At 48.0% G+C, this 26,330-nt stretch overlaps 1 protein-coding gene across 7 annotated transcripts in view; it reads left to right on the top strand.

Annotated features, from left to right (window-relative positions):
- Fgfr1 (fibroblast growth factor receptor 1) overlaps window positions 1-26,330 on the top strand; it is a 55,277-nt gene that overhangs the window by 23,404 nt on the left and 5,543 nt on the right. Inside the window, exons 3-11 of one of the 7 annotated variants that reach the window (XM_027395330.2) lie at window positions 13,970-14,236; window positions 15,823-15,912; window positions 16,162-16,334; window positions 18,639-18,762; window positions 20,014-20,204; window positions 22,250-22,394; window positions 24,730-24,932; window positions 25,723-25,868; window positions 26,114-26,235. In XM_027395330.2, the coding sequence (XP_027251131.1) occupies window positions 13,970-14,236; window positions 15,823-15,912; window positions 16,162-16,334; window positions 18,639-18,762; window positions 20,014-20,204; window positions 22,250-22,394; window positions 24,730-24,932; window positions 25,723-25,868; window positions 26,114-26,235 (1,461 nt within the window). The remainder of the gene's footprint in view (window positions 1-13,969; window positions 14,237-15,822; window positions 15,913-16,161; window positions 16,335-18,638; window positions 18,763-20,013; window positions 20,205-22,249; window positions 22,395-24,729; window positions 24,933-25,722; window positions 25,869-26,113; window positions 26,236-26,330) is intronic. The other 6 variants (XM_027395333.2, XM_027395332.2, XM_027395331.2 and 3 more) reach the window with 6 other exon arrangements.

The raw sequence follows: 26,330 nt of genomic DNA, 5'->3' as shown, positions 1-26,330 counted from the left end.
ACTCAATATCATTGGCCCACTTTAAATGTGTTCAGTGTGCTTACCCCAACCCTAAGATCGACAAAATCATCTAACATAAAAGCCTAAGTTTAGCCATGTTGGAACATATCTCTATAATTGCCTGTAATCCTAGCTGTTTGGGTGGTTGAGGCAGAGGGATTGCAAGTTTGAGGCCATTTAAGGTGTAGGATGTAACTTAGTGGCTGGGTTGCTTACCATGTATGAGGGCCCTGGGTTCAGTTTCCAAAAGTTACAAAAGTTTGTAAGAACAGTCTATCTTGTTTGCATGATGACCAAATCTCTTCATAATACATTTCTCAGAACATCATTAAGGCAGCAAATAAATTTCAAGCCTGTTTTATGAAAAGTCAGTTTCAGCCCTGGTGATCCTGAGCTGCTTGGGATCTGTAGCTAATGCCCAGTATGGCAACAAAGACTGTGGCATATGAGGGGCCTAGAATATGGTCAGCATTTGTTTCTACTTTCCTACCATGTTGTAGTTGCAAGTTTTCTGTTGTGGTGATTCTTACTGGGTGTTTGTGTGTTTGGGGTTTCTGAGACAGGGCTTCTCTTTGTAGCCCTGGCTGTCCTGGAACTCTCTCTGTAGACCAGGCTGGCCTCAAACTCACAGAGATCAACCCACCTCTGCCTCTGGCTCCTAAATTCTGGGATTAAAGGCGAATGCCACCACACCTGCCTTCAGCATTTCTAATCTTAAAACTGAAAAGCTGGCTAGGCGGGGTGAATCTGTAATGTCAGAATTTGGGTGAAATGTGGGCTAGAAGGGACCTAGTGCTGGAGGTTAGCCTTCATATTTCACAAGGAAACTGAGTCATAACAGGAGATAAACTGCCCAGAATCACTGTACAGTAGTAGGGTCTTCTCGCTCAGTCCCTCTCTGCTGTACTGAGCCGTTGGACCTGGGACTAAGTGAATCTTAGACGACCCTCTCTTTCCAGAGGACATTAGGATTGTTTTGCTGAGGGAAGGAGTCTGTACCCAAAGAGTCCCATAGAGTCCATGGCTCTGGATTACCATGTAGAAAGGTACAGAGAGACCCTGCCCTACGGAAAAGTCCCCCTCCCAAAACAGACCCCCCCCCACACACACACACCAAGCTTTTTTGAACACTGAAGGAGACTGCTAGTCCTTGATGCCGTGTGTGCAAGAAGTAGAGGCTGAAGGGAGAATGTTTTGTGGACAGGTAGGCTATAAATGAAGCTCCATTCTCCATTCTGGGCATCTGTGGCTTCCAGATCTTTAGGGTCTTAGAGCTGTTACCATTTCTGTTGTTGTTAGATCCAAATACATGTACCCTCAAGACGGGGTCTCTGTAGGCAGCTCTGACTGCTCTGGAACTTGCTAGGTAGCCTAGGTTGGCCCTTGAACTTTTGTTAGTGCTCTTGCTTGGTGTCAGGACATGAGCCATCACAGCCACATTCATACCGCTGCTCAGCAATTTCTAGAACTTTCACCTTCCCTAACTGACGCTCTGCCTGTTAACCAATTAACCACCTTTCTACATGTCATTTCATTTTAAGAAGTTGTAGTGTGTTTATTTCCATATTGTGAAAATAAGCATTATCACCATTACCATCATCATTATTATTTTAAAGGCAGGGTATTGTGCAGTCTGGCTGGCATGCCTCTTCCTCTGGATGCACATACCCATACACAGTGCTAGGATTTCAGATGTGTGTGCCACCAAAGATCACCCCTCCCCCTTTTTCTTTTCTTTCTTTCCTTTTTTTTTTGGATATGTATGTGTGAAGTGACAGTGGGGATTCGACTGGAGCCTCAAGAATGCCTAGTAAGTGCCCCAGCTGTGGGCATTTCTCTGTGGGAAAAGTGACATGAGTGAAAAGGCCATTTCCCCACCCTGGAGTGGGTGGTCTAAAGCTGGGACTCTCTGACCTCAACACCCCCAGACTCACTGGCACGGCGAAAACAGACAGCAGGCAACAGTGACAGCACATAGCAAATTGTTCACTTCAGCACCATCTGTGGGGTTTTTTTGGGGGGGGGGCGTAGGGGGGCAGAAGGCACATTCCGAAACAGCTGACTCTCCAACCGAATGGATCAGCAAGTTTGGGGGAATGAAACTTTTCCTGCCCAGCTGCTGGCCTTTTCCTTCTCCAAAATGGAGCTTCCGAGCCGGGGGGGAGGGGCAGGGCGGCCCTTGGAGGCGCGGGGCGCTTGGGGGTTGGGCAATGCATTCCTTTCTTTAAGGAACCTGACCAGACTTTAAGGTCAGGGCCTTGGGAAGAGTGGGGCTGCTGAGTTACCTCTACTCGGTAGAGTCCTCTTACTCCCTTCCCTCCCCCACGCTTAATGATCTTTCCCATTACAGAACCCAGACCAGGAAGTGCATGACAGGTCGCAGCTGCAGACACATGGCTGGGAGGCCTGGGCTCCCTGCCAGCTGTGGGAGGGTCCAAGCAAGCTCCCTAGCAACAGGACCACCACCCTGTAACACGTAGCACCCCTCCACCCGCAACCCCGGACCAACAACTCCGCAGAGATGTTCCTGGGCGTTCTATCAGTTGGTCATCAATTGCAGTTTCGATGTGAATTTAGGAAGTGACTTCTGGTGAAGGAGACGATTCACCTGCGAAGCACCCACAGCTTGAGGCGCTTCACATCGTCTTAACAGTCTCCAGCTATTTTTTTTTTTTTTGTTTTTAAACTCAAAATTGAAGCTACCTAGTATGACCACAACAGCTTCCTAATGGTCGTGTTTGAATGTGCACGGGTATCCAGCGGGGCGGTGTTGACAGGCAGTCTCCATGCTTCCACAAACTCTTTTCCTCCCCGATTTTGTCACGATTCAGGCCATGTTGTATGTCTGTGTATGTGGCGTGGGGGAGCACGGCCTCAAAAGCAGAGGCTTTGTAAGCACACAGGCGCGGGTTTGTGATCCCTCTGTAGCAGGACTGGCCCTTCCCATTTAAAATTGCTCAGGAAATGTTAGTGGACCCTAAACTACCCTAGGAGGCAGTTGTCACACAGGAGTTTGTCTCCACTGCCAGCTGTGTTGTTGGCTTTCTTCCCTGAATCTGCCATGGCCGCATTCCTCTGGTGCCAACTGAGACATAGTGACTCAAACTTCTGGGAGCCCTGAGCACAGCCCGCCCTTCCTGGAGCTGCAGGGTATCTCCACCTCCCCTCATCTAGGGTTCTTTCTGGCCAGTAAGCTAAGAGAGAGAGGAGCAAAGTGTATTAAGGAACCAGCTGGGGGAAAGGGTACAGGAAGAGATTTTTTTTCCTTCTTGGTCCAGGGTTTTATCAGCAGAGCCAGAACTTTTGCTGGGGGAAAGAGGAGACTTGATTCCTTTGTTAATCACTTAATTACAATCCTTCCAGCTGGACCAAGCTGGGTGGGGGTGGGGAACACCAGGGCCTGGGTACCATATTCCCACTGGGAAAAGTACAGGCTGATACTCAGGTAAAGTTTGAGCCCTGACGGAACACAGTTCTGATGCCCGCCTTTGTCTGTTTTAAGGTTGAAACAAAACTTTTGGTCTGGACTCCCAAGTAAGGTTCTGCCTGTTACCTCCTCCTGGCCAGCTCTTGAGTAGCTGATTTTGGGGGGTCATGTGGTGGCTGCAAAGACCCTAGCTGTGGCTTTGGCCATCATGAGCAGCTCTGCACTAAATTATAGTGATGAGGTGGGACACACACAAGGCTGAAATCTTTTTTTAATAAAAACAAAACAAAACTTCAGCCCCAAGCCCCTGGGCTCCTGAATGGCGATGGCTTCCTGTCAGGATTAGCTCGGCTGCCTGGGCATGTGTGTGCTGCCTTTCTCCTCAGGAAATACCTTTAGTAAGCCCCGGTGGAGTCCCCATGGCAACCAGAGAGGGGACCTGCTGACAGAGGCCATTCAGCCCTCGTTGTTCCTCGGCCCCTTTGTTGTTGGCTTTATTGCAGCCCCTATGGCAAGCCCTGTGGTTTGCACCATTTTGTCAGCTGAAAGTGGAGTTTTACATTTTAATGGGCTGTTCTGGCAGCGGCCCATTTGCATGCAAAATGTTCCTTCTTGCTCCTTTTCCTTTTCTTAAAAAAAAAAAAAAATCTGTCCAAACCCCCAGGTCAGGGCCTGGATGCTGCTGACAGGGAGATAGGCCCTGATAATTGATTGCCACCGGTTTCTCGTGCCACACACCTATGCTCCCCCATTTTTTCGGCATCCCTTCATCGAGCAGATTTCAGAGGTCACAGATCTCTTGAAGCTCCTTCTCTTTTCCCCGTCCCTCATACAGTGATAGTTCTCACCTGGGATTCCGCCGAGATTACTTGCTGTCTTGGTCTTATTAGACTAAAGTAAGTTTTCGGTTCTATTTCAAAGTCAAAATAATGTAATAAAAAACCTCTGCTGAGGGCCCCTGGAGCCCCGCAGTGCTCTTCTTAGTTCCTTTTAAGTTGCTTTCAAAGCCACCCCGAATTCCTCCCACATCCACAATTGCTCCCTCATTTATCTCTGGGAGCTTGTGCCAAGACTGTAAACATCCTAGGCCACCATCTCCCTCGTGTTGCCCCTGGTGCCTCTCTCCCTTCGTGTTCTTAACCCAAAAATCCCAACCAAAAGTGATTACCAGAGGTGACCCTGTCTGGATTTTGTGGAGGGAGTCCTTTGGTACCGAAGATGTCATTAAACCATTCCTGACCTTTGAGAAGGAATGAGACACGTGTGCAGACCATTCTAGCCATTAGGCAACGAGGCTGATGTATAAATAAAGCCATGAACACTTTGAAGTCTATGGAATGAAGGCCAGGCTGAGGCAGGAGGATCTTACTTCGGACCACCTCATGCCTCACGGGGAGGGGATGTTTCTAAAATGAACAATTTGGTGACACACACCTTGAATCCCAGCACTTGGGAGGCGGAGGCAGGTGGATAGACAGTAAGTTCCAGGCCAGCTAGGTATATATAGTGAGATTCTTTCTCAAAGACAAAAAAACAAAAACAAAACAAAACTGTGGCCGGCGATGTAGTCAATTGGTAGAATGCTTACCTAGATTGTGGGAAGCCCTGTGTTCAGTCCTGAACACCACATAAAGTGGGCATGTGGTAAACGCCTGTATTGCCAGCATTCCTCCTGAGTGGTCAGGGAAGGAGTGAGTATTGTAATCCAGGCAGACCTGGCCCCGCCTCTCATCCACCTGCGCATGTCAGGTGTATGTTCCCTGAATCTTTAAAAGAAAAGCTCCACCCACTTCTGCTCCGGCCCCTGCCCCCTTCCCTTCTCTTTTGTCCTGTCTCTGTGTCTCTTTACCTTACTTTCTTAACTCCCCCTCAATAAAACTTTAAATATGAGTCACATCTACAGGTCTCTGTTTCTCATCCACCGGGCCGTCCATCACCCACCCCCCCCAGCCCCCCACCCGCCCAGGGACCGTGATCCTCGAAGTCCCAGCGCAGGACTGGAGACCCGCCACCTGCGGTCCCAACCCAGTATTCTTTATTCCTAACAGCGAGGCATGGAGTTTCTTTAACTATAAATCTAGGAATAATTTGAGGCGATTTTTGTTGTTGTTGTTGTTGTTAGAGAAAGACATTTAAGGGAAGCAAGAATGGCAAAGTGCAAAATAAATATAAGATATAATGAGGGAGTGTGGAGACTGGGCCACTAAGGCAGGGGAGAGGAGATAATGAAAAAGATTTTGTTTTTGTTTTTGTTTTTTTTCCAAGACAGGGTTTCTCTGTGTAGCCCTGCCTATCCTGGAACGCTGTAGACCAGCTCTATAGCCCAGGCTGGCCTCAAATTCACAGATCTGCCTACCTCTGCTTCCCGAGTGCTGGGGCTAAAGTGTACGCCACCATGGCCAGCAACTCTGGATTCTTGAGGAGGAAATAACCTGGGGATCTCAAAGTGTGAGAGGCCAGGTGACAGTGTGTCTTATGAGCTTTTGAGCCAGGGCCTCTGACACCCCTGATCTGTGGAGCTGGGCCAAAGAGAGGATTGGCTGTTCCTTTGCCTAATGTTCTTCTTCTGCAGTGGGCTGCCGCAGAAGGTGTGGGGTGGGGGTCAGAGGTTATCAGCTGAAAACTGTCAATGAAGGGTGAGAAGACAGGTGTCTGCTCAGCTGACTGCCAGAAGCTGAGCCAGAGAGGACAGCATGAGGGCTTCGAGTGTCCCTGTGGCCAGGACTGATGGGGGATGTTCTTCATTGCTGTGCATGCCACCAGTGGGTCATCTCTCACTGTCTAGAACACACTTGGGATGAGAAGCATGGGGGAGGGGCCCAAGACACAGTTGACCAGACACCTAGAGCCTTTTTGTTTTGTGACTTTGCAAGAAGGCTCACAGTCTCCACTTCTTTTAAGTGGGGAGCAACACAAATAACACGGTTACGAATAAGCATGTTTTGTGAAGTGCCGTGCACAGTGCCAAAAAGGACATCATCATTGGGAGTGTGCCATGAGAGGGTTACACCCCATCCCCAAATCTGCTCAATTGAAGGGGCCCTTCAAGTTAGAAGCATTGTTTGTTTTGTTATTGCTTTGTTTGTTTTGAGATGGGGTCTCAGTGTGTAGCCCTGGCTGCCCTTAAACACACAGAGATCCCCCTGCCTCTGCCTCCCAAGTGCTGGGATCAAAGACATGCGCCACAACCCCCTGGCTTGTTGTGGGATATTTGTACACTGTGTGAAGATGTCTTGCTGTGATTGGTGTAATAAAGGCCTGAATGGCCAATAGCGTGGCAGAAGAAGATAGGCAGAATTCCCCAGGAGAGAGAGAAGGGAAGGAATCTAGGTGTGTAGATTTTGCTAGAGACTCTGAAGAAGTCGGACATACTGTACAGAACAGAGGTAATGAGCCATGTGGCAGAATGTAGATTAACAGAGACAGATTAAGTTATAAGAGCTAGTTGGGAAAAGGCCTAAGTTAAGGCCAAGCTTTCATAATTAATATTAAGTCTCTGTGTCATTTGGGGAGCTGGTAGTCCCACAAAAGAAAGCCCAACTACACACCATGAACTCCACAAGGCTGCTTTCAGATGAAATGACAGCCTGGAGAAAAGTGTGGCTCTATTGTTTTCGGGTATCTTGTTTGTACAGTAGTTTAAGTATCCTTACATAATGAATGGGAAGTGTCACACAGGGTGAATGGCAAAATGTTTTGCAAATTTGTTGTCTGACTGCATTGGTTTAAAATTGCATTTATTTTTAATGGTGTGTGTGTGTGTGTGCTCGCTCGTGATTGTACATGTAGGCCATGGTGCATGTGAGGTGGTCAAGAGAGAGCGTATAGAAGTCAGTTCTCTCCATTACTCAAGTCCTAGAGGTAGAACTCAAGTCAGGATTGAGCAAGCTTTCTTACCAAGTGAGCCATCCTGCCGGCCCAGGAAGTGATATTTTAACATGCTTTTCCAGCTCCGTTTATTCATGTGGCACGAGAGAACTGCATTTTCCGTCTCCGCAGACAGGTGTGTCCCCAGGGATTTCTTTAATGGCTGTCTTCTATTGACCGCTGTACAAGCTGAAGTGTAATAAGATTTATATGGATTCCAGCCTCAAGGCTCCATCTCCCACTGACATAGATAGGGTTCATGTCAGAAAACAGATTTAGAGTCAAGAGATCGATCAACATACTCAGGCCAGAATTACCCGCTAAAGACTGGGACATTTCTGGCCAGCTCTGACATAAGCAAAAATGTCATCTCTCTTGGCTTGTTGGGAAGTTACAACAAGTTATAGCCAAAATATTTGGGGTACAAGTAGGAAGGGGGGCAATAGGGTTTCATTCACATTAACCAACATAAAAGCACTAGGAGAAAGATCTCCTTCCTGTGCCCTCTGCAGCTGATATCTTTAAGATTTCTGAAGTGTGGTCCTCCCTTCTGCTCCTAGAGAAGCAGGATGGGGTCGGCACATCCTTTCCCTCCCTCTTAGGGAACACTGGTCCAGCCTGTTTTCATGATCTTTCATCTGCATCAAACCTGCCTCAAGCAGGTGTCAGCAGGCAACTATGAAAATCTCTCCTGTCTTTTCCTCCCAGCATCCCTCCTTCCTTCTTCTCTTCTCTCTATGTTGCTGGTGTAGCCCAACCTGGCATTCACTTCTGGATTCTCCTCTTCAGCTTCCCTGTTGCTGGGGCACCTGACCATTCTCTCCTATGTTTTAGACAGTTGTACACAGGTTTTAGGATCCAGGGCTGCAGCTTGAGCTGTCTTGAGGATGCTCAATGCAAGCTCTGTGGAACCTGCCCACTCCTGGTGGTGATACTAGGCACTCCATTCAGTAGGTCCTGAAGCACCCGATGTATGGCTTTTGTTTGTTTGATTTTTCTGTGGCTTATTTTTTTTTTAACACCCTGCAGACAAGCTTGTGAACATTATTTGTTGACTCACAGTCAAACATCAGCCTCATATCAGATAGATCACTGACAATCCAGACGTCATAGGCCTCCAGACACAGCACCCTGTCTTGTCTTTCAGCATGAGATACATAAAGCAGAGGTTTGACTGGCCATTTCGTCAGAGCACCCCGCCCATTGTACACACCAAGGAAGGACTGCCTTTGTATTTGATTCTTAAAAGATTTTTCTTAAAGTTTTACATAGTTTTATGTTTTCTGGGTATGTGTGTTTCTGTGCATCACATGTTTACCAGGTTTCTGAAGAGGTCAAAAAAGAGCATTGGATCTCCTGAAACTGGAACTTTTAGTGGTGACTGTGAGCTTCGGTGTGGATGCTGGGATTCAAACCTGGGTCCTCTGGAAGAGTAACCAGTGCTCTTCACCACTGAGCCACCACTCCAGCCCCTTTGAAATGTTTTTCATTCGGCCAGGAGGGACACACCTAATCTCTGTACTTAGAAGCAGAAACAGGCAGATCTCTTGTGAATTTGAAGCCAGCTTCCAAATGAGTTTCAAACCAGATAGGACCACATAGTGAGACCCTGTTTCAAAAAAAAAAAAAGTTTTAAAAAAATTATGTTTTTGTGTTTATTATGTATGTATATGTTATGTATATATGTTAAGATCAGTGGTCAGCTTTCAGGAGTTGATTCTCGTCTCCTACCACGTGGGCTCTGAGGGGCAAACGTGGAACATTGAGTTTGGCAGCAAGTGCCTTTACCCTGAACCATCTGGCTGGCTGGTTGGTCCCGTACTTTTTCTAACAGGTCACATTCTTCAAGAACTGGAATGCAGATTTCTAGTGACTGAGCCATCAAATGTCTTCCTTTTCTTCATCCTTAGCCAGTTTAATAACAGTAGCTGGTCTCTCATTGACCAATGAGCCTGCTGCATGTAGCTCTAGCCCATTGGTCTTAACTGAAAAAAGTCCAGTTCAGAGGAGGCAAAAGAATGCCAAGTATTACTTGTCAAAGGAGGACATTGAGGACAATTTTTTAAACTATTTATATTTTTTATTTAAATTAGAAACAATCTTGGTTTACATATCAATCCCAGTTCCCTCTCCTTCCCATTCTTCCATGTCCCCCACCAACCCCCCATCCCATCCCCCTTTATGCTTCCCCAGGGAGGTTGAGGCCTTCCATGGGGGATCACCAAAGTCTGTCACATCATTTGGAGCAGGGCCTAGGCCCTCCCCCATGTATCTAGGCTGAGAGAGTATCCCTCTATGGGGAATAGGCTCCCAAAGTCCATTCATACAATAGGGATAAATACTGTTGAGTAAGGACAATTTTTAACAGCCATGGGTTGTTATCGAGCAATTAGCCACTTACCTAGGAACAGGGTCAAGGTCAGGGCCCTTCTATAGGACAGTAACACAGGTCCAATTGGTCTCCTTTCTGTCACCTCCCACAATAAACAGGCTTTCTCTCTGCTTTGTGAATGGAGAGCCTAACACACCTAAGGGCTCTGCTGTCAACTAAAAAGGCCACTAATGCTTTATGGCCTCTCAGCTGATTCATGAGTTTCATATCTGTGTCCCTGCTGTGAAGAGTTACAAAAACATTGTAAGAGTCAGGTCTGCTTTCTGGTTCATAGGGGATGGTTTGGGCACTTGCTATCACTGAGAGACAAGACTTCCCAATGTCTTCCAGTTGTCAATGGGATTCGATAAACCATGCACCAAAATACTAGTCTGCCATTAGAAAGAAGGAAGTAGGCCGGAATGGTGGTAGCCCATGCCTTTAATCCCAGCACTGAGGAGACAGAGGCACCGCTGGTCTACAGTTCGAGTTCCAGGATAGCCAGGGCTACACAGAGAAACCCTGACCTAAAAAACAAGGAAGGAAAGAAGGAAGGAGGGAAGGAGGGAAGGAAGGAAGGAAGGAAGGAAGGAAGGAAGGAAGGAAGGAAGGAAGGAAGGAAAAAATACTGAGACAAAAGATAAGACACAGAAGAACCTTGCCCACATGACACATGATCTGTGTAAATTTGAGGTCCAGCTTGATCTCCATAGTGAATGGACTTTCAGGATAGCTAAGGCTATAAAAAGGCCAGGCAGGAGTCACTTCTATGATTATGGGTTTTCTTGAGGCAGGGAGATAAAATAGTCTAAAATTAGATTTTTGGAATTCTTTTCTAACTCTGAATATGCAGGCAGTCCTCCATGTCTATGGATTCTATTTGCTGATTCAATCAACTGGATGGAGAACCTTTCGTCATTTTTTTTTTTTTTTTGTCTGTACTGAATATGTATGAAAACATAACCAGTATCGTGGACTAAATGCTGCTGGTATGTCAGGAGAACACAAGAGGCTGTTTGCTGTCGACAGAAGTCCGATTTCTGTGCAGGGGAAGATGCAGCTGTACCAAGGCACAGCCAGGTTTGGGTGCAAGACAGAGACATGGTTGGGTAGAGTGGAAAGACAGTATTGGTAGGAGCCTCAGAGGCCAAGAGGGTTTGGGTCTTACTTTATATCCAGGGTAAGATTTGGGTGAGGACAGCTGTGTGAAACTATGTAAACCAGAGTGTAGGGATAGGGAGTGTGAATAACAGGTTATCCCAGGATGGCTCTAGGAGCAGGAGGAGGCGGCCTGGAAACAAGAAGGCTGGTTTTGTAGAGCACAAAGATGACTTTCTTTTCCACGCTGGTCAGCACTGGCTGGAAGTTATGGCCATGCAAAAGGGCAGATTCCCTGGCTTCTCCCCTTGGGATTGACTCCTCTTGTCTTTTTTTCCTTTTGCTGAGTTTCCTTTGGGAATGGCTTTTTGTCTCTGGAACCTTTGTGAACAGGCTGTTTGATGCCTGAGTCTGAGAATTTGAGTTCACTGTTGACCAATGGCTGGTGCAGTTCCTGAGCAGCAAAATATTTAATCAGTGAGATCACTTGAGGGAAATAAGATGGGATCAATAGGAGGAGCGCTGTTGTGCTCCTTCAGGGTCAACTTCCAAGCTGTTTTTCTTCTTTTGGCAAAACCGTGAACCATAAAAAAATGGAAGGAATAGTCCGCCGCAGCTATTTTTAATCAGCTGTGTGCTCTGCCCTCCTCCATGGTGCACTCGTTGACCAGACTCACAAAAATAAACATGTGTTAGCCTGCTGGTACCCAGACCCCTTTTAAAGGAGTTCTCTTCCTTTCTCTGTCTGTGGTCTAGTATTTAGGAGAGAGTCTTCAGGCTAGTAAATGACAATGTTTGAGCTCTTTGGAAGAAGAACCATGTTGAACCTCTACATATCTAAAGTTTGTACCTAAAGTACAAACCAATGGAGACTTGAGAAAGAGTCATTAAAGTGAGAAGCTGGAGCCATGGCTGCTGGCTAGGAGGATCCAAGTTCAGAGGATCCCATGTGGTTCCCATCACCCCTGTCAGGTGACTCACAACCTTCTGTGACCCACACTCATGTGCACACGCCCACAGACACAAACACATACACATAGTTAAAAATAAAACATCTAGAACAGAGAGACTATAGCAGTGCCGTATCTCAATAGCACAGCATTTGTGTAGTGTTTGCAAAGCACTGGGCTCCACCCTCAGCACTGCAAAAAAATAAAAATAAAAATAAAAATAAATGTGGGGATCAGGGAGTCAGATATGGCAGGGCCAGTCTGTGCTCCACATCGAGTTCAAGACACCCTGAAACTCTGTCTCAGAAAACACAAATCTGGGTGTAAGCCAGGTGTGGTGATTTACACCTGTAACCCCCAGCACTCAGGGTGAAGAAGCAGGTGGATCTCTGTGAGTTCTAGGCCAGCCAGGGCTACAAAGTAAGACCCTGCCTCCAAAAAAAAAAGCCTGAAAATGGCAACACATACTTATAATCCCTAAATGGCAGAGGCAGAAATGGCATAATCACAAGTTTGTAGTTAGTTTAGGATACATAGCAAGTCCTTGTCTCAGAAAACAAGTAAATAAATGGATGGAGTTTAAAAGGCAAAGGGAAATCAGGAAAAAAGACAATAGGGAGAATGTCCGTGTCATTGGATCCACAAGTATTTAGTTGGGAACTCTTGGTGGTGACCCATCCCATCCTCTCACTAGCTGGTAGTGAGAACTGGCTTCCAGGAGGAGGTAGGTACTTGCCAGTCTGAACACTGGTGAATATCTAGAGAGAGGCAAAGGATGGGGTCAGAGCAGGGCTGAGGGCCAGCATGCTAGTTCAAAGTCTTAGGCACCTGCACCCAATTCTACTTAAGCCTAGGTGGGTGGCAGGCATGAGGGGCACCTGGTACATTCTTTTGGAGGAAGAGGCTAGTCATACATTTGAACACCCAAGAAAGAACGGAAACTTCTTTGTTTCCTTCTTAGCAAAGGGATCAACCAGTGTGGTTGGTTACTTACTAGTAGTGCCAAGAATATAGGTCATCCTGATGACACAGCAAGTCAGTCAGCTCACCCACTAGAGCTCTCCATATCATCAGATCTTCGGGTAGTTCTAGCTCTTTCTGCCTGGAATGCCTAGGGTGTGTGTGTGTCTGTCTGTCTTAGCTACTTTTCTCTTACTGAGAAGAGACACCAGAACCAAGGCAATTTATAAAGAGAAAACTTTTAATTTGGGGCTTGCTTACAGTTCCAGGTGAGTCTAGATGGGGAGCATGGTGGTAGGCAGGCAGGCATGGCACCAGAGCAGTAGCTGAGACCTTACAAGTTGGAGGGAGGGATAGACAGACAGATGGACAGACAGACTGATTGGGAGAGACTAGACCTGGTTTGGGCTTTTGAAACCTCAAAGCCCACTAGCAGTGATATGCCTCTTCCAACAAGTTCATGCCTCCTAATCCTTCTCAGAACAATTTGGCCAGCTAGGGACCAAACATTCAAATATATGAGCTTTTGGGAGCCATTCTCATTCAAGCCACCAGTGTGACGCTGGGTCGCTCGAGGAGGAAGGTGGGGTGCAGAAGAGCATGCACCCGGGCAGTGGATGAGAAAGGGTTTATGTGTGCCGTGTCTGCTGCCAGAGCAAATGTGCTGCTGTGGCAGCTGCAGGCCTTGGGCCTAACACCTGTTCTCTGGAGGCTCCCCTGAGCTGACCTCTCCTTGGCTGTCCCTCCCACACGTGCATCTGTGTTGCTGGAGGGCCAGGCCCCCACCCTCGCTGAGTCATGTGTACCCAGAGTCCTGATCAGCCAAATGCCTGCTCTCATCTTGGGCGTGGGGGCTGCTGGGTTTGTGATGGGTTGGGTTTATTCACTAGGGAAAGAGGTGAAGCTGACAGGGCTAAAAAGGAATGGGGTGTTCCAGTGGGAAGTGGCTGTTCTTGGCACAGAACTGAGCAGCAAATGGGGCAGGGGGCATTCTAGATACAGGAAAACCTTTCCCCTTAGGATGGAGGAAATTGAAACCTGCTTAATGCTGCTGCAGCTGCTTCCTAACTTCGGCCTCTTTCTTCCTTGACTTACGGAAAAGTGGGGTGGAGGAGAAGATCTGGGGCCTCAGGTTGCCCATCATTTCCAACTGGTACATAGTCCAGTCCCCAGCTCTGTGGCCTCATTGAGGCCCGGACAGTGCAGTCAGTGGCCTGTGGCTCACCTAACTCCCTTTCTCTCTCCTCCTCCTTTCCCCACTTGGCTCTTTTTCCCGGCCCCTGTGGGTGGCTGCAGCTCAGCCCTGGGGAGTCCCTGTGGAAGTGGAGTCTCTCCTGGTCCACCCTGGTGACCTGCTACAGCTTCGCTGTCGGCTGCGGGATGATGTGCAGAGCATCAACTGGCTGCGGGACGGGGTGCAGCTTGTGGAGAGCAACCGCACCCGCATCACAGGGGAGGAGGTGGAGGTGCGGGATTCCATCCCCGCCGACTCTGGCCTCTACGCTTGTGTGACCAGCAGCCCCTCCGGCAGCGACACCACCTACTTCTCCGTCAATGTCTCAGGTTGGTAGCAAAGCCCTCTCCCCATCCACTCCTCCAACTTCGTTTGCTGGTTTTAAAGGGAGGCCAACTTCCTTCCGGTCTGTGGTCTTCCCCTACTCTGCTTCAGAACTGCTGCCCACTAACATTGCTCCCTGCCCGCTGCGCTGCGTGGCTTAGCTCTCAAGAGGTTGACCAGGTACAGCAGATCCCAGCCAGTGACCCGGGACTGTTAAGACCTGCGGTTTCCCCAACACAGCGTGTCCCAATCATGTTAAGTGGGGCTCAGCCAGCGTCATCTTGTCAAGGCCTGGGATTAGTGATTGGAGCGAGAGAGTATATGGTGAGGTTCCTGCCTGGCTTTGTGGAGGAAAAGAAAAAAACCTGTTGTCTAGCTCACGGAAGGGTATGAGCTCTTGTTATTGGGATAATGATTGCTTTAGAATGTGATTTTCACAAAACCAGAATCTGAGAAAGAAAAGCTGAAACTTTTCTGGTGCCAAGATGTGGCTTGGAACCTTCTCCCAGGCATCATTTAGAGCTTGTCCCCAGTTGAGGAACATGCTTCCCTAAACCCCAAGAGTGGCAGCGGGGAATAGAGAGACTTCTGGTAAATGGATAGCGAGCCCCTTTCTGCCCCCCCCCCTTTTTTTTTCTTTTTTGAGACAGGGTCTCTACTCAGCCCTGGCTATCCAGAGCTCACTATATAGACCAGGCCAGCCACAAAACTCACAAGAGAGATGCCTGCTTCTACCTCCCGAGTGTTGGAATTAAAAAGTGTGCTCCACCACACCCAGGGTGTTTTTAAATGGGTGCATCCCAGTTGTATCGGACATGGTGGTGCACACCTTTAATCCCAGCACTCTAGAGGATCTCTGTGAGTTTGAAGCCAACTTGGTCTATATCCCTACATTGTGAGGCCCTGTCTTAAAACAACAATAAAAAAGGCTCTCTGGGGCTGGAGAGATGATGGCTCAGCTGTTAAGAGCACTTGATACTCTTGCAGGGGATCCAGCACCTTCTTCTGGCCCCCTTGGGATCCTGCATGCACATGGTACATGCTCATACAGGCTCAATACATACACATAAAGTAAAAAGAAATTCTGGGAGGAGAGAAAGAAAAGCAGGCAGCCCCCAGCCATCAGCAGGTCTACACTAGAGGATCCCCATGGTAGGCTGTTCATCTTACGGTTTTAGAAGTAGCTTCAAGGCCCATAGTGTCTAGACCTGCTTGGGTTTCTCCATGTTGATGTCCAAAGAACACCAATTCCTCAGCTGCTGTTGTGGGTACCCAGGTGGTACTGTTAGTTGGTATATAAGATGGAATTAAATAACTTGGGGTGGGGGGAGTAACTGGTCCTGCTGGAGCCATCTGGACTTCAGGAGAAGGCAGCGGCAGTGCATTGGGTTGGGATGAGCACTGCAGCATGCCGTTCTTAAACACAGACGGTCACTGAGGTAGTTTGGGAGAAACAGAGTCCTTAGGGAATGGATGGGTGTGTTGTCTGTGACTGCACTGAGCGGTCCTGATGAGGTGACTTCTGTTTGGGTGACAATCTGGAAATGCTCAGAAGTGCCTCAGGGCGCCCCCATTTCCCTTCTTCTCACAGATGCCCTTCCCTCCTCGGAGGATGATGACGATGACGATGACTCCTCTTCAGAGGAGAAAGAGACGGACAACACCAAACCAAACCGTAGGCGTGAGACACTGTTTTCTACCTTCTTTACAGACTTTGAGCCTTGAGAGTTGAGACTTAGGGGTAGGGCTGCCTAAATGGGAGGAGAGAGGCTCAGAGGGCCTGTGGGCCATGGTGCCTGGCTGCTGCCCCGCTAGATGGCCTGAGGTATTGAGCAGATAGATGGGTATGTGTGGTCCTGCCTGGGCCCTTGCTTCTGAGCCGGAGCACTCCTACTGCCCTCATCTGTCTCCCTTGGCTTTTCCTGGGCAGCTGTAGCCCCATATTGGACATCCCCAGAAAAGATGGAAAAGAAACTGCATGCGGTACCTGCTGCCAAGACGGTGAAGTTCAAGTGCCCATCCAGTGGGACACCCAATCCCACTTTGCGCTGGTTGAAAAATGGCAAAGAATTCAAACCTGACCACCGAATTGGAGGCTATAAGGTATGTGTGTGTTCATATTTAAGAAAAGTTAGAAGAAGACATTGGAGGGAGGGCTAGGATAGGAAACCCATATTAAATGCCTTTATTATTTTGTTGTTTAGTTGCCCCCTTTGGGAGGCGGTGTCTAGATAGGGTTTCTCTGTGTAGCCCTGGCTGTCTTAGAAGTCACTCTGTAGACCAGGCTGGCCTCCAACTCAGAGATCTACCTGTCTCTGCCTCCTGAGTACTGGGATTAAAGAAATATGTGTGCCACTATGCCTGGCCATCTTAAAGGACCTTTCTCAGGACAGATTATTGGAAATGAAATTATCAGATAGAAGAGTGTAGGTATGTTTTAAGCTGTCAGTACATAGAACCCACCCCCCTTCCTTTCCCCTTTCCTTGTCCTTCTGCATACCAAGCCCACAATGAGTCATATCTTCAAGCCCCAAGCCTAAAAGAGAAAATCAGTCATCTCCCCATAAGAAAACATGAGAATGACAAACTCACTAGACCTCTGCCAAGAAATACAGCATATGAAAGCGTTTGTGTGGCTTATTGATACCATTATGTACTTCCTAGGCTGATAAGCTTCTTCCTTTCCCTACGGGTCAAGTCCTTCATATTTATAGGAAGAACAATTGGATGAGAATCTCTTCCTCAGATATCTGATGATCCCCAAGGTTCCCAAATAGACTTCTAGACTTCTCTTTTCATTCCTTCTTGGCTTTTTTGAGACTGTTTCTTCCCTATATACCCCTGACTGGCCTGGAACTCCCCTTCCTCCAGTCTTAGATCCAAAGTGCCACCACTCATGGCTTCTCATTGCTCTTGTATAAGGAAACAAAGCAGAGGGAGGGGATGGCTGGAGAGACTGCTTAGTGGTTAAGCATATACCACTCTTCAGAGGACCAAGTCTGGTTCCCAGCACCCATATCAGGCAACTCACAACACCTACAACTCCAGCTCCAGGGCTTCTGCGCACACCTACACTCACATGTGTGTGTGCACAAACACATTTATGCACTTAAAAGTAGCGGTAGATCTTTTTCTTTATTTTTATTTTTAATTATTTATTTGATTATTTGTTTATTTATTGGAGCCAGGGTTTCTCTGTGTAGCCCTGGCTGTCCTGGAACTTACTTTATAGATCAGGCTGGCCTAGAACTCAGATCAACCTGCTCTGCCTCCTGAGTGCTGGGATTAAAGGTGTGCACCACCACTTCTAGTTCCCTCTCTCCCTCCCTCCCTTCCTTTGTTTTTGTTTTGTTTTTCGAGACAGGGTTTCTCTGTGTAGCTTTGAAGCCTGTCCTAGAACTCACTCTGGAGACCAGGCTGACCTCAGACTCACAGAGATCCTCCTGCCTCTGCCTCCTGAGTGCTGAGATTAAAGATGTGTGCTGCCTTCACTACTGCCACCAGGCTTTTTCTTTTTTCTTTTTTTAAAAGAAGGAATATGGCATATATGTGAAATAAACCCTGTTGAATGGAAAAAAAAAAAAAAAAGACTGAGTTAACCTGATGAGAATCCTAGTCATTGGTCAAGCAGCATTGTACCTAAAAAAGAAAAGAAAAGAAGGAATATGGAAAAGCTTTACCTTAACTTACCACGTACTTACTGTATGCAAGTTACTGTGCTTCAGCTAGGACAAGACAGTATTCTGGCCTATGAAGATTTTGTAGCCTAATAAAAAGGCAAATGTCAAAGGGCAACTGTGGTCAACAGTTATTCAGTTAGTGCCTTGGAGGAAGAGCAGAAGGAAGGTTGAGCACAGATCTGACTAGAGAGTCAACAGGAAGAAGAGATAGGGTGTTTTGTTTTATTTTGTTTTAACTGCATTTTCATTTATTTTGTGGACAAGCAGTGGTGTGCATGTGGACATCACAAGACAGCTTGCAGGAACTGGTTGTCTCCTTCCACTATGTGGGTCTTGGGATCAAACTTGTCAGTGCCTTTGTCCACTGATCCGTCCTGCCAAGCCTGAGGAGATGGCGTTTGAGACTCCGTGTCCAGAGTAGTAGGAGAGCCACATCAGGCGTAGGAATGAGATTGATGGTCATGGAGAGGATTCCCAGTGAGTTTAGGAGAATTTGCCAAAGGCACATTTGTCCAGATCGTGGCTGCTCCTGGATGCTAGCATGAAGGTGTCCAGGGTCTTCACACCATCCTAGTTTAGATTGCACGGTATGTTCCGAGTATGAATAGGCCAAGAATTAGTCCCTCTATGCTTTGTTTTGGCCACTGCAGCACTGGCCACGTGCTACCTGTTCTCATCTGCACCTTCCCCCAGACATTCAACAAAGCCCTTTGGCTGTGTCCTACAGGTTCGTTATGCCACCTGGAGCATCATAATGGACTCCGTAGTGCCCTCTGACAAGGGCAACTACACCTGCATCGTGGAGAACGAGTATGGCAGCATCAACCATACCTACCAGCTTGATGTCGTAGGTAAGAAGACCAAGGCTAAGGTGGCAAGAGTCAGGTGGGGGAGAGGGCAAGGTGGGGAAAGGCAGCCATGGTGTCTGAGGCCCTGGGAACGGAATCTGGACATTTGGCACTGTACTTCCCACTATGAGCCCCACTTTTTCCTCCCTCCCTCCTTCCCTCTCTTCATCCTTTTCTCCCTCCCTTCCTTCCTTCCTTCCTTCCTTCCTTCCTTCCTTCCTTCCTTCCAATTTGATTGATATACAATCTCAGACTTTAAGCCCAGGCTGCTTTGGAACTCACTTCGTGTACAGCCTAACCTTGAACTCATGGTGTTCCTCCTGCTCCAACCTCTCAAGTGCTAGGATTACAGGCATGGGCCTGCCTTAAGCCTCACTTTTCTTCTTTCTTTTATTTTATTCATTTGTTCATTTGGGACAGGGTCTCTAAGTATCCCTGGCTATCCTGGAACCTGCCATGTAGACCAGGCTGACCTTGAACTCACCTGAACTCACTCTGCCTGCCATGCCTCTTGAGCTGGGATTAAAGGCAGGCACTACCATTCCTGGCTCACTTTTTTTTTTTTTTTTTTTTTTCATTCATTAGGCAACTGCTACTATTATGTGGCATGTCTTGAAAGACATAGCTAGATGCAGTGGTGAGAACTGTAGTATAATAGCAGCGGTTGCTTAATGAACGCCACTAACATACCAGGGTCTTTAAATTCATGCCCTGAGCTTTGTCCTTTGTGTCCTTAACAGTGTAGGCACAATTAGAGTAGCTATAGGCCAAGGGCACACACTGAGGTGTAGAGGCCAAGTGCCTTTGAATATAGAATCTTAAGCATCAAAAAAATATTAAAAATAAAAAAGAATTTCAAGCATGTCTACTTGGTGGCATTTCAAAAGACAGGAAGAACAGTGTGTTGTTTGTCTCGGGGCTGTGATTGTAGAGGTTGTGGGCCTTCTGTTCTGGAGGGTGTATGGTCCCGAGCCTCAGAATCAGCACCTGCCTTGGCATTGATGTAGTTCAGGAAGACGACTGTGGTCAGGAAGATCTGGGGACAGTCTAAGACACTGGAATCTGGGAGTGTGTCTCTATTTAGACAAGAGACTTGGTTGTGTCTGAAAATGCAGGTGCAGGACTGGAGGAAATGGCATCCCTTCTCTCACTGGGAAGGATACTGGAGAACCAAGGTAGAACCTACTTCTGCCAGCATTCCAACCAGGACCGGGCCATTGAAGAGACATGTCCATATTTTCCCTTCCTCCACAGAGCGATCCCCTCACCGGCCCATCCTGCAGGCAGGGTTACCTGCCAATAAGACCGTGGCCCTGGGCAGCAACGTGGAGTTCATGTGTAAGGTGTACAGTGACCCACAGCCTCACATCCAGTGGCTGAAGCATATCGAGGTGAACGGAAGTAAGATTGGCCCAGACAACTTGCCGTATGTCCAGATCCTGAAGGTAATCTTAGCCTCATTCTTGGCCAGTGTGCTGGGAAGGTGACCAGGTGTCCCCTGGGGCTCAGTGTCGGGGATTAGGGCTCAGCCTTACCCATAAGGCACATCATACTCCATCTTAGTAGGGATCTAGCCACAGGCTGGTGACAGCAGAAGGTGGGCATGAGCTGGGAAGAGAGGGTGGGTGTGGGTGATAATAGTGGCTGGTTTCTAACGACCTTTGAGAGTGATTCTGGATCTTGGATCAATTACTCAAGGAAGGCATTGAGACTCTTGCTTGCTTGTGGCCTAGCACCACAGCCTTCCAACACACATGTTTACCCGTGTCAGACCTGCTTTTGTCCCAAGTTACAATCTTTTGGTGAACAAAGTAAACGATAAGGGTGCTGCTTAAACAGTTGGAAAAGTAAATGCCACCTATAAATTCTCAGGCGTTTGAGGAGTAATGGCATTTTCTTCCTTTTTCCTCTCACTCCCAGACTTTCATTGTCCCTGAGTGCTCCATTAATCCAGGGAGGTAATTGCTTATGTCTCCAGTGGATTTTGCAGCAGGAATAACCAGAAGTTAGACCTCATCCTCCCCTGCCTTGGCTGTCCTAGAGATTTACTGGCTGTCCCTTCTCTTTGCCACTGGTGCTGAAAATATTCTGGAAGAAAGGGGGCCAGCTCTAGCATGGGTCTTGGAGCTCTGTCTCCAATTACAAGTCCCCACCCAGGTCTGGTAGAGGAAGTTTACCACGTACAGAATATTTGCTTTGGGACAGTGACCCTTCCCCTCCCCTTCCTTCCTCTGCTTCCTCCCTTTCTCCCCCCTTTCTGTTTCCCTTTTTCTTCTTTGTTTTCCCTTCTCCCTTCCCCTTCTGTTTTTCCATTTTGCCCTTCCCTTTCCATCCACTCTTATAAGAGGTTTTGTTTTGCCCCACCCAGAAGTGAAGGTGGTAGGTCTCAGTGTCTCCCTTACCTTGGCTCCTTGGGCCTGACTGAAAGTTACCCCAGGAGTACAGTGTGGCCACATCTCAGTGTTTGCCCAACTGACTGGTGTGTCGTTGGTTTATTCCAGCATTCGGGGATTAATAGCTCGGATGCGGAGGTGCTGACCCTGTTCAATGTGACAGAGGCCCAGAGCGGGGAATATGTGTGTAAGGTTTCCAATTATATTGGTGAAGCTAACCAGTCTGCGTGGCTCACTGTCACCAGACCTGTGGCAAAAGGTAATGGGGAGATGGGGCCCTATACTGGGTACTTGATTTAAGCCCCACACTACTGGGGCAGATTGGGAAGCCAGCACCAACTCTACCTTTCTTCTACTTTGTTCTTAATGCCCAGAGCCATGGAAAAATCCCTGGCTTGGGAGGTTAGTTTGGTTTGGTACTGTGTTGGTTATCTGTGGCTTCTTTTATGCCTCTCTCTCTGTCTCTCTCTGTCTCTGTCTCTCTCTTTCTCTCTCTCTCTCTCTCTCTCTCTGTCTCTGTCTCGTGTGTGTGTGTGTGTGTGCGCGCGCGCGCGCGCACGCACGTGTAACTATGTATGCCCATCCATGCACTTGTGAAATAGTCTTTTGTGTTAGGAATGGTACTTTAGACTGAAGTCTCAAATGGTGTCGAAGAGAAGGGACCGGGTATTCTCTTTCTTACTTGTATCTGCAGGCTGTGTGTGTGTGTGGAGACTGCCTTTCTTTCCCTGCCATCTGTCCATCTGTACCCACTGACTTCTCTTTACCTAAAACCAAACAGCCCCCTACCTGCCAGGCTCCATTTCTCCATGCTGCCCGTCGCCCGCATGCTTGGCTGGGCCAGTGGCTGCCAGCGTCTGGTGAAGGGTTGTAACCAGCCATCGTCTTCTCAGGTCTGCAGGAGAGCCTCCCTCAGGGCCTCACTCTTTTCCTCTAACAGGTCTCGCTGCCTGGTGGTTTTTGCCTTGTTGCAAAGGAGATGCTGGGGAGCATTTCTTCCTCTGGTTTTGGTCCCCTTTGCTGTCCCCTCTCTTTCTCTGTCCCTCTGAGGTCTCATGTCCTGTGCTTGTCCATTTTGCTTCCGTTGTCTCTTCTAGACTGCTGGAGTTAATACCACCGACAAGGAGATGGAGGTGCTTCATTTACGAAATGTCTCCTTTGAGGATGCGGGGGAGTATACGTGCTTGGCGGGTAACTCTATCGGACTCTCCCATCACTCTGCATGGTTGACCGTTCTGGAAGGTATACACTGCACTGATCCTTTCCTTGTCCTACCTTTGCCATGGGAGCAGCGCATCCATTACAGGGCTGGGGAGAGGCCTAAAGAATGGCTCCCATCTGCTGTGTGCCTTTTCTGCTCCTGCTTTGAGGCACACGCAGGGGGTTCCTGGATTCTCAGGAAGTCACGGGTAGCCTCCCCCTGCACAACTATATCTGGCTCTCTCCCTGGTCAGTGTAATGCATGCATGAGCTCTGGGTTTACCTTGCGGCAGGGTTTTCCAGCACAGGCTCCTTCTATCCTTGGGTATAGCATCTTCCCTCATTCACTTGGTACTGGAGGGTTTGAATTACTGGGACCTCTTAGCCAGTCCCAAGAGTGTCCGCAAGAAAAGCCCTGGACCTCTTCTCTGTGAATACAGGTTCTTGGCCAGTGGGAGCTTACAGCTTCCATTGGATGCTGCTGGCCCTGTCTTCATTCTGCTGCTCTTTGACTGGCATGCTTGGATAACAGCAAACTTGAGCTACCTTGGGAAAGGCCTGTCTTAGCCTGATGATGCCCATTCAGCCTCTCTGGCTTATCCCTCTCAAGTGGGGAGATCTGTCCCATGTACCAGCCAGGAAGGAAGGAGCCTGCAGCCATGCCAGGTGGTGGGCTGGTTACACAAGACCAGTATGGTCTTGGCTGCATGTGGCCTGGGTGCTACTGTTCTGAAGCTGCTGCCTTGCATTCCTTCTCTACTCTTCCCTTCTGCCTTGCTTGCCCAGCGGCCCCACACACTGATGCTTGCAGAGAAGCATCTTGTTTTTATCCTCATCCCTGTCTGTTTAGTCAGTGCTTCCTATGAGTCTTCATTTTCTGACACTGGGGGAAAGGACAAATAGCACTTTCCCTGTCTTCAGCTCCTAAGTTCCTTGTTGGGCTGGGAGGACTCCCAAGTGTCACTTCCTCTTCCTTCCGCTGGCTGAGGTTTTAAAGGGGAGGACTGTAGGAAGAGATCTGTCTGTATACATGCAGGGGAAGGAGGTTCCAGCAGGCAGACACTGTTTCTTGTGCTGAAGGGAAAGGTGTACTAACCGGCAAATGGGAATGAGTATGTGTCTTAGTCAGGGTCACTTGCTGTGTTGAAAACATCATGACCAAAAGCAACTTGGGAAGGAAAGGGTTTATTCAGCTTACATTTCCATATCGCAGTTTATCATCAAAGGCAGTTGGGGCAGAAACTTGAACAGGGCAGAAACCTGGAGGCAGGAGCTGATGCAGACACCAAGGATGGGTGCTGCTTACTGGCTTGCTCCTCATAGCTTGCTCTGCCTGCTTTCTAGAAAACTTTCTTAGAATGGCACTGCCCACAGTGGAATGGGCCCTCTACATTAATCACTAATAAGAAAGTGCATGTATGTTTGTGCACAGCCCACTTTTATGGAGGCATTTTCTCAGTTAAGGTTTCCTTCTTTCAGATGACTGTAGCTTGTGTCAAATTGACATAAAATTAGCCAAGACAGTATGAATTCTATTCTTTTGATTTTTTTCGACACAGGGTTTCTTTGTCCTGGCTGTCCTGGAACTCTGTGGACAAGGCTGGCCTTGAACTCATAGAGATCCGCCTACCTCTGCCTCCCAAGTGTTGGGATTAAAGGTGTGCTCCACCCTGCCTGGCATTATGAATTCTAAATAGAAGTGGAAGAACACAGCAAAATGATGCCCCCCTCCTAATCTCCCACTTCCTTGCATTTCAGGAATCCTGTGGGGGTCATGAGTAGATTTCCTAAGAACTGCCAAATGCATGTTTTTTTAATCTAGAGACACATTTAGATGTTAAATTTATTTTGACTGTGTTTTAGCCATTAGCGGGTCTGATCTAACAGGTGACTGGTGATTAGGAAGACACAGGGTGGCTCCCATGAGCATTCATTAGCCCTCATCTGAGTGCCACTATATGTCTTGTTCTTTGAGGTCCTCCTGGTCCCTTGGACATAGCAGCCTGTCTCTATATGATCTATGTGCACAGCATTGCGCTTCCACAGGGTCTGTGGTGCCCATCTAGCCTGGTAGGGAGCTGCAAGATGGCTCTGGAGTTAATGAGTATTGGACTTGTGTAGCAGGATAGTCTAGGCTTTATCCTCTATGAGGATAAAGGGTGTTTTGAGGTTAAGGATGTTAAACAATGCCTCACATGTCCCAAGATGTCTGGTTCTTTTGATACCAGAATCCCGGTCTTCGATAGGATTTGGCTGGATTCTCCCCTTCTCTACAAGTTCCCAGGGGGAAAGGAGCAGGGGCTGGGTTTCTCATGGGGCATACTTCTCATGGGCAAAGCACCAGTAACCTGCTGACATCCTGTCCACACTGACTCAGCCCTGGAAGAGAGACCAGCTGTGATGACGTCGCCACTCTATCTGGAGATCATCATCTATTGCACTGGGGCCTTCCTCATCTCCTGTATGGTGGGCTCTGTCATCATCTACAAGATGAAGAGCGGCACCAAGAAGAGTGACTTCCATAGCCAGATGGCTGTGCACAAGCTGGCCAAGAGCATCCCTCTGCGCAGACAGGTAACAGAAAGTAGATGGGGGATTTGCACGATCACCACTGCCTTGTCACCTCTTCCTGGGCCTCCAGGGCCTACTCCCTTTCCCACCCCCCTGGCTGTTCCTCATCTACCATGTTAGACTTTACTCCACCTTCTGGATAGAGAAGGAGCATTATAAACCAACTCCAGCGCCATGCCTGTCTACCCGGTACCCCAACCACAAGGCCCCGTTCTGTCACCCAAGACATGGTGGGAAGGAAATGGGTTAGAAAATGTGAACAATTAACTGTCCCTCAGAACATTGCTGACCCAGAAAGGTGCCTTGGGGATTAGGTCTCCATAGTCTGAGAAAGAGTTTTTGCAAAGAGTTGGGAAAAGAAAAGGCTGTTAATGATAACATAAAACACTAAACTCTTGAAAGAGATATATTTGGTATGCTCATTGAATAAGTAAGTCAAATGGAACCCAGAAAGACTTTTTTTTTTTAAATTTGGCTTTTCAGGACAACGTTTCCCTTGTAGCCCTGGCTATCCTGTAGACTAAAATGGCCTTGTACTCAGAGATTCACCTGCCTCTGCCTCCCCGGTGCTGGGATTAAAGGCATGAGCCACCACCGCCCGAGTGCCGGGATTGGGAAAGACTTTTTGATGGTAGAAATTACTCAGTCATATAGCTGCTGACCTCATGTGTTTTTTTTACCACACCATGCTATGGAAAGGAGCCAATCTGTGCTGTGGAGAAAAGTTGGGGATTTGGGAGGAGTCTGCTGTCCTTTCCTGCTCGCCTTGCTAGAAGGGTGACCCCACTCTTTCTTATAGGTGTCTGCTGACTCCAGTGCATCTATGAACTCTGGGGTCCTCCTGGTTCGGCCTTCACGACTCTCCTCCAGTGGGACCCCCATGCTAGCTGGAGTCTCTGAGTATGAGCTTCCTGAAGACCCCCGCTGGGAGCTGCCGAGAGACAGGTAATACTCTGTGACTTCCCACAGAGGCACCACACTTGTTTTAGCTATAGGAATTGTATGTTGAGGACTTTTAGGTAGTGAAAGTACACGAGACGCCTCTGGAAATAGCTGCTCCCCACTCTTGACTGGGTGAAACACCAGGAGAAATGGGGATGAGCTGCCCTATAAAGTTTGACCTTTAGCAGCCCCGACTGTCACTTACTGTTTGTCTAGCCCTGACTCTCACTCTCTGTTTCTGCCTCAAGACTGGTCTTAGGCAAACCTCTTGGAGAGGGCTGCTTTGGGCAGGTGGTATTGGCCGAGGCCATCGGGCTGGATAAGGACAAACCCAACCGTGTGACCAAAGTGGCTGTGAAGATGTTGAAGTGTGAGTGATGCTCCTGTTTGCTACCATGGTAGTCTCTTTCCTTTCTAAGCAAACTAGGTCTGGACCAAATAAAATACATTCTATAATGCTACACT

This window comes from Cricetulus griseus (assembly GCF_003668045.3).
Source record: "Cricetulus griseus strain 17A/GY chromosome 1 unlocalized genomic scaffold, alternate assembly CriGri-PICRH-1.0 chr1_1, whole genome shotgun sequence".
Classification (NCBI taxonomy): Eukaryota; Metazoa; Chordata; class Mammalia; order Rodentia; family Cricetidae; genus Cricetulus; species Cricetulus griseus.
This window is presented reverse-complemented; position numbering and strand designations above follow the sequence as displayed.